This window comes from Triticum dicoccoides, chromosome 7B, assembly GCF_002162155.2.
Source record: "Triticum dicoccoides isolate Atlit2015 ecotype Zavitan chromosome 7B, WEW_v2.0, whole genome shotgun sequence".
Classification (NCBI taxonomy): Eukaryota; Viridiplantae; Streptophyta; class Magnoliopsida; order Poales; family Poaceae; genus Triticum; species Triticum dicoccoides.
The window spans coordinates 733,207,267-733,215,519 of NC_041393.1; the positions used below are offsets into that span (position 1 = coordinate 733,207,267).

Consider the following 8,253-nt stretch of genomic DNA (forward strand, 5'->3'; position numbering starts at 1 on the left):
AAAACAAAACCCCCAGCCACTAGAAGGCTGACGCGTGGATGCCTTTTGGTCCTGGTTGGTACCACCAACCGGGACCAAAGGCCCCCTGACTGGGCTCGGCGCACAGGGCCACGTGGAGGCACATTGGTCCCGGTTCGTGTTTGAACCGGGACTAATGGGTGGAGGTATTAGTAACGACCCATTAGTCCATGTTCATGAACCGGGACTAAAGGTCCTTACGAACCGGGACTATTAGGTGTTTTTCTACTAGTGTTCCTGGTATCAAGCCTGTTGGCTGATTGCCATAGGAACTCTTTTGTTGAATAAAAGCTCTTTGATTTGATCGGAAAAAAAAGGCCCAAGCTGCGCCACGCAGCACATGCACACGAGACTTGAACGGCATGCTATGTCAATGGTCCGTGCAGCTCTTCGATTGGTCGAGCCATTTGCACGTAGACATATATTCCGGCCGGTCCCTCCAGCTCAGCCGGCCTACAATTAGTGCACTGCCAAATAACGACGACGTGCACCTGTTCACTGCCACTACAAGAAGCTGTGGTGTGGATTCATAACGACGACGTCCCATGATGTGCATGTATGTTACCGACCGGGCGCGTGGTGATGCACGTACCCGGGCCGGGTGGCACACGAGAGCGCGCGCGCGCGTCTATATAGCGTGGCCGCCTCGCAGCTCCACTCTCCTCCACAAGCAAACGGGCGCACACAGACGAGATTACACAAACAGACTTTGCACACAGTTTGGTTGAGAGGGGCAGACAGAGGAGGGAGATGACGAAGGTGGAGGTGGTGGAGTCGACGCTGGTGGCGCCGAGCGAGGAGACGCCGCGGCGGGCGCTGTGGCTCTCCAACCTCGACCTCGCCGTGCCCAAGACGCACACGCCGCTCGTCTACTACTACCCGGCCCCGGCGACGGACTCGGACTCGGCCGACTTCTTCTCGCCAGAGCGGCTCAGGGCGGCGCTGGCCAGGGCGCTGGTGCTCTTCTACCCGCTGGCCGGGCGGCTAGACCGGGACGACGGCGGCCGGCTGCAGATCGACTGCAACGGCGAGGGCGCGCTCTTCGTCGTCGCCAGGACGCCAGACGTCGCCGGGGACGACCTCTTCGGGAGCAGCTACGAGCCCTCGCCGGAGATCAGGCGCATGTTCGTGCCCTTCGCGCCCTCCGGCGAGCCGCCGTGCCTCATGTCCATGTTCCAGGTTCATCTTTGTTTCTCACGCCAAACTATTCCATCATGTGTCTTTGCTTCTGCCGTTCCTGTCTCGTCCTACTCCTGCTTTACTGCCATGCACGTATTTTGAACTAGAAAAACGTCTCTTATATCTACTCCCTCCGTTCCTAAATATAAGTCTTTGAAGACATTTCACTGTGGACCACATAAGGAGCAAAATGAGTGAATCTACACTCCAAAATGCATCTATATACAGGTTCATAGTAGAATCGTTACAAAGATTTATAATTAGGAACGGAGGGAGTAGTTACAGAGGTAGCATTTAGCTAGGTAGGAATCTTCTAGCTATACCTCTCTTGGATCGATCGATCGACCGGTTTGGCCGGAGTTGGAAACATGTTGCCTTCAGAAATGTCATGGCATTGGAATAATCGACCCTTCTACAGATAGTACATAGAGATTGGCGAGGGGCGGAGAAAAGCAGAGAGAACATTGATTGGTTCATATCCTCATCAATAACCACCAAAAATATATGGATAAAATATGAATGGCAAGAACAACATTGAGATGGACGTACCATCCACAAAATTATTGTGTCACGCTCAGTCTCTGTCTAATTTTCATGTAAACCCTCGCGATGACGCATGTCGCTTCTCATGAATGAATAGATAAAAGAGGGCTGGCAAAGTTTGACATGTACATAGCCATTCTAAAAGAATTGAGACTAGCACCATGCGTGGGGTGCCGACGTATGACTCATCGCCAGGATAACAAGCATCTCGATCGGGAATCAAGTTGCGTGGATGTGATCGTGACGGCGCCGTTGATATCCATTCCGTGGTAGTGGGCCGGACACAGTTTCCTCGCTCTAACTTTTTCTTCTGATGCTTCCATTACTTGATGCTTCCATTACTGGACAATTTGTTATCCTGGGGATGAGTCATATGTCGGCACAAGTAGGCCCTTGAAAGCGATGCCATTACTTAAAAATCTGTAAGCAACACAAGGTCCTACTTGATGCTTCCATTACAGGACAATTAATTCCATTACAGGACAATTAAGTAATGGCATCGCTTTCAAGCCATGCTAGATGATTCTCAACACTTTGTTTGCTTGTTTTTCGACTATATACCGCCGCATGGCAACAAGATGATATAATTGCAAAGCGTTCATATCCGGCCTACTTGGCCGAAGATTCTAACATAGGGCGGCCGCCCCCACTAGAATATGTGAAGAAAACCCGTAGGTATACATCATAATCAAAACCTAGAGATGTTTGACACGCTTCGAGATTGATAAGAAAAGAGTTAATCCTAGGAAGAACTAGGGACGTAATGGATGATTCTCAACACTTATCTAATACATAGAGCCACACTTCATATTTGGGATTCAGATCCTTTGACATTGGGAGAGAAGTCAGGGGAAGCTACAGTACCCTGACATCCCTTCCCCGGATTTTCCTAAACCATGATCTAACGCATGGATTCATAAACAGCCACCACTTCATCTAACCGTGTTTGGAGAAAAATCTTGAGCATATTTTTTTAGATAAAATTTAAGTTATATGTAGCAAAAATAGTATCCCATTGGAAACTTCTTTAGAATATGAATCCAACAACATATTTTTTTTGTAACATATCACTTACATTTTGCTACTCAAATTTACTGCCAGAGTTTCACCCAAAATACAATGGGGACTAAACTGAAAGGATGAAGTAAAACCCACGCGAATACAAATTGTTTGTAGCATCAGTCGTGCCGCTTGTAGTATTTGTGGTCGTTACTTGTAATACCATCGCAACATTTTTCGTCGCCGTTTGTAACATCAGTCATGCCACTTGTAGCAAAAAACTACATTGACGTGCGTCACTCCACGTTAAGTCAGAGTTGACTGAATTCTAAACAGACCCTTTCTCCAAGTTCTAAACTGAATTCTAAACATCCTTCATTAACGGTCATAGCATTTGTGGTCGTTGATTGCAATACAGTCGCACCATTTTTCGTTGCCGTTTGTAGCATAAGACGTGCGCTTGTAGCAACAAACTACGTTGACGTCATTCGACTGAGACTTCGTCGTCCGAATTCTAGACAAATCCTTTCTTCAAATACTAACGTGCGGATTGTTTGTGCATATATGGCAGGTGACGTTCCTCAAGTGCGGCGGCGTGGTGCTGGGCACGGGCATCCACCACGTGACCATGGACGGCATGGGCGCGTTCCACTTCATCCAGACATGGACGGGGCTCGCACGGGGCCTCGCCCTCTCCGACGCGTGCCTGTCGCCGCCGTTCCATGACCGGACGCTCCTCCTCGCGCGCTCACCGCCGCACCCCGAATTCGACCATCCCGTGTACTCGCCGGCGTACCTCAACGGCGCCCCGCGGCCCTTCGTCACCCGAGTCTACTCCGTATCCCCGAAGCTCCTCGCGGACCTCAAGTCCCGGTGCGCGCCCGGCGTGTCCACCTACGGCGCCGTGACGGCGCACCTCTGGCGGTGCATGTGCGTGGCGCGCGGGCTCGCCCCGGGCTCGGACACGCGCCTCCGGGTGCCGGCCAACATCCGGCACCGGCTGCGCCCGCAGCTCCCGCGCCAGTTCTTCGGCAACGCCATCGTGCGCGACCTCGTCACCGTCAAGGTGGGTGACGTCCTGTCGCAGCCGCTGGGGTACGTGGCCGACATGATCCGGAAGGCGGTGGACCATGTCGACGACGCGTACACGCGGTCGGTGATCGACTACCTGGAGGTGGAGTCCGAGAAGGGCAGCCAGGCGGCGCGCGGGCAGCTCATGCCGGAGTCGGACCTTTGGGTGGTGAGCTGGCTGGGGATGCCCATGTACGACGCCGACTTCGGGTGGGGCGCGCCACGGTTCGTGGCGCCGGCACAGATGTTTGGCAGCGGCACGGCGTACGTAACGCAGCACGGCGCCGACAGGGACGACGGCATCGCCGTGCTGTTCGCGCTCGAGCCCGAGTACCTCCAGTGCTTCCAGGACGTCTTCTACGGGGAGTGACAGGCAACTTTCTACCTCCTTTGGGTGTGTCTGTCAGTGTGTATGAATCGATCGACTATCTAGTGTTTGTTGTTCAGTTTTGGATTTGGTACCTAGTACGTGTCAATGTGACATATGTCGGCCTTGCAACTGTTTAGGGAAAATAAACCATAAAATGGTTGTGTACAAACATATCCTTTTTTGCCTGGATGGCTGCGTGCATGTAATCAGGGCATGGACGATGCAGAAACTCCCTGGGCCTGTTTGGTTCACCAGATGTTGATACTTGATAGAGCACCTTAATTTATCCATGCAGGCCGTTTATCAGGGCTCCCCCGTCAGCATTTTGGTGACATGGTTTGTTTTTCACGCAAATGCACCACTGGTGCTGATATTTGTCACGGATGTTCAATTTGGTGCTTGCAGTTGTAATATACCAAGAACGGAGTCATACATTACGTTCCATGCCGCTGACTTGATACGTTTTTGGTCCAACAGAACTACAAAGCAGAGAGAAAAGGATGAACTGCATAATTGGGCTAATATGATGGAAGGCTAGACCAGACCATATATAGGTTCTCCTCTCTTTCCTTTCCTTTCTTTCTCCTTTTCTCTCTTTTGTTTTAGGCCTCTTGTGGCCTTGCACCCTGGTGCACTTCACAAGCTATGTAACCGCAACTTCTCCAGGCTTTGTGCCTGTTTGGAAATATAAGGTTGGCATGAGTGTGCATTATGGTGCATCTGCGTTTATAGATGTTAAAAATGATTATTGTGTCATTGTATTTCCGCTCGCGTGTACATGTGGCAACCCAGTGGGGCGTGGGGTCCGCTTGCAGCGGCGGGATAGGTTGGCTCACACAAGTATGTGTCTCTATGACCAGTGGGTCCCACAAAAAATAGTAGTCAGAGAGTAGGAGGAGGTGCCATGGGAGGAGGAGGTGCCGGAGTACGAGGAGGAGACAGTGTAAGTGCATCTAGTGCCACCCCTAATTGGTTTTGGAGTATTGACGACAAACTTGGTTTAGAGACTAATGTGTTTGTGAGAATTGCAGGATAACACATGCTAAGAATGGACCCATGAGACCTCCTATACAGCGCTTAACGCAATGTTGTGCTAGATGGCGCACAGGCGCGCGCCACATGGGCTGCAGCCCAGTAGGCTCCCTTCATCGCTCGTCCGCCCGCATGCTCGCAGTTTGCAGTGTTCTTTTTCTCGTTAGTCTTTCGTGCAGCTGTTTTGCTGTCTCAGCAAAAAACAATCGGACCCTCACAAAGCAAAATAAAAAATAGATCAGTTTCCCATTAATTTTGAAATTCTAGTTAAGCAAAAAAAATGATCACGGATTAAAATTTGTTTGTGAATTAAAAAATGAATTTGCAAAATTTCACAAATTAAAAAAAATATTGCCAATTTGAAAACTTTCATATGATGTTAGAAAATTGAAAAAAGTTCATGAACTTGAGAAATGTTTTTAAATTTCGGAAACAAAGTTCATTAATTTGATAAACAATTCCCGAATTTTGAGAAAAAATTCATGACTTTTGAGAAATGTCCGTGGATTTGAGAAAAAGTTCACGGACTCGAGAAAAAGTTCATGACTTTCAAAAGGAGACTTGAGAAAAATAATAACGAATTTTGAGATGTTTTACAAATTTGAGAAATAAGTTCACTATTCAAAAATCCATTTATTTTAAAAAATTTGTGAATTTGAGAAAACAATTAATAATTGAAAGAATCACATATTTGAGGTTAGAAGTTAGAGAATTAAAAAAAACGATTTTGTAAAAGGTTCACACATTGCAAAAACAAATTCAAGATTGAAAAGGTTCATGAATTTGAAAAAAAAAGTTCACATATTTTAAGGAAAGAAAATGAGAAAAGAAATTTGTTGATCAAAATCTATTCTAGAAAACAAAAAAAATAGCTTGAAGCTTTTAGAAGCTTCCCAAAACCGGCCGAAAGCTTCCCAAAAACAGCAACTGAACCACTAGTATAACTCCTAAATGGGCTGGCCCATAGAAAATCTATCAATTTGGGGGGTGTGAGATGTGTATGGAAATAGCTATAATGCCTTGTACAGGTGTTTATGGGAGGTGGTTAGAAGAAGAAACCAGTTTTTTTTAAGTATCAATTCTTATTTGTATGGGGTAGATGCTTAATTAGACACCTCTTCTATAGAGACAAGCACTGATGCTTGAGTAAAACTCGATTTATTTTACTAAGCACTTCATCTAAACACCGTACATTGTACAAGGCTTAAGTGGCGCGCACCAAATAGAAATCTTGAAATTTGATGGGCCGAAACAAGAAGGAACGATTATATAGTTCGGCCGAATAGTAAGGTCCAGCACGTTTGGGTATTTATTAGCTTGCACTTCTTATCATTCCTTGTAGCATTTCCCATAAAAAAATCATTCTTCAAAGCTAAGATTACAGGTAGGGTGGAAACGGATTGGATGTGGATAAGATAACAGTCTTACCGTTTTTATTTTCATATTTTCAAAACAAATATGTGAATGCGGATGTTAGCGGTACGAATGCAGATAGGATGTTACTCGATACGGCTACATATCAGATGTTTACTCAATTCGAAATGGATACGAATAATCGCAACATATTAGATAAATGAAATAAGGAAATAGTTATATGATACAAAATATTCAATTTTGCAACAAATAATAAGTCAATGATAGATATTTTTTATAAAAAATGCCACCATAATTGATAATAATTACTAAGTTTAACTATACAAAAAGTAAATTTGGACAACTTATTAGGATTTTATGTTAGATAATTGCATATTGAGGTTAGAATTGCTTAAATTAGCTCACGGAATTTTAGTTGTAAAATAAACCTGGATATCTTTCATTTTCATTTTTATTTCCAAATACCGGTGTTTTTTTATGTGTTTAGGAATCTTTCTCAAATAAGAATATCATATATTTTGGATTATCCACTACCACTTTTCACTCCTTATTGGGACGTAACATTTCTAATCCCGAGCTCAAATGCACCTGCAGTGCCCACCGTTTCCTACACTTCGACTCAGAGGTCGGATGTGGAGTGAGAACAGCGCCACCAAGGCTGGCAGCAGATAGGTTTGGTGAGATCCCTGATGAAGTGCTGGCAGACCCGACAGTGCAGGCTACGATCGCTGCGGTCAGTGCCATCAAATTGGGACCAGGCGATGGCAAATCTCCAAGCACACCGCCACGCAAACCCAGTCTGGAGGAAGAGGGGTCAAACACCAACAAATCCCAACCTCCTTTGGGACTGAGGCCTGCTACGTCGGGGGAGGGGGTCAACTACAACAACACCCCTCCTCTGATGCCCACTGTAGTCCAGGCCATCACCGGAGGAAAGAACCCAGAAGAACCCAGCATGGAGTATGAGGGAGTCCCGGACTAGGGGGTGTCCGGATAGCCGAACTACCATCATCGGCCGGACTCCAAGACTATGAAGATACAAGATTGAAGACTTCGTCCCGTGTCCGGATGGGACTTTCCTTGGCGTGGAAGGCAAGCTTGGCGATACAGATATGTAGATCTCCTACCATTGTAACCGACTCTGTGTAACCCTAGCCCTCTCCGGTGTCTATATAAACCGGGGGCCAATAGCTCCTGTGCGACGTTTTTGATGTGAATTTGCTTGAGTGCGACGTTGTTCGAGTGAATGGCTGTGATGCGACACACTTGAGCGTGTAAATAGCTCCAATGCGACATGGCTCTGTTTAACCGTGAAATAAAAAACACGAGGGTTAGCGATTTGAGTTATGACACGCGGGACCCACCAGTTACTCGCATGCGGGTGGGACCCACAACTTATCCACACAAGCATGCCCGTGCTCATCAGCGTGCCCCAACCCGAGCCAGCCTGCCCCCCTCCATTGCTTACCCTGCCCCTTTCCTTTCCCACCTTCTTCTTCCTCTGCTCCGGCAACGAAGCGCGCCGCCGGCGAGTGATGTCTAGCTCGACTTCAGCCACCCGCCAATCATGGACGCAGTATGGTCCACTGCCGTTGACAAGATGCCCCGATTGCCCGCGCATGGAGCCTCTCAAGCGTTTGACTTGTGTGAGGGAAGAAAATGGCAAC

At 47.3% G+C, this 8,253-nt stretch overlaps 1 protein-coding gene across 1 annotated transcript; it reads left to right on the forward strand.

Moving 5' to 3' along the window:
* Positions 1 to 629: 629 nt before the first annotated feature.
* On the forward strand, positions 630 to 4,614 carry LOC119339910 (putrescine hydroxycinnamoyltransferase 1-like). The gene is made up of 2 exons (XM_037611808.1): positions 630 to 1,197; positions 3,311 to 4,614. Exons 1-2 carry the CDS (start codon positions 769 to 771, stop codon positions 4,178 to 4,180), a joined length of 1,299 nt encoding a protein of 432 aa, XP_037467705.1. The 5' UTR covers positions 630 to 768; the 3' UTR covers positions 4,181 to 4,614.
* The last annotated feature ends 3,639 nt before the right edge of the window (positions 4,615 to 8,253 follow it).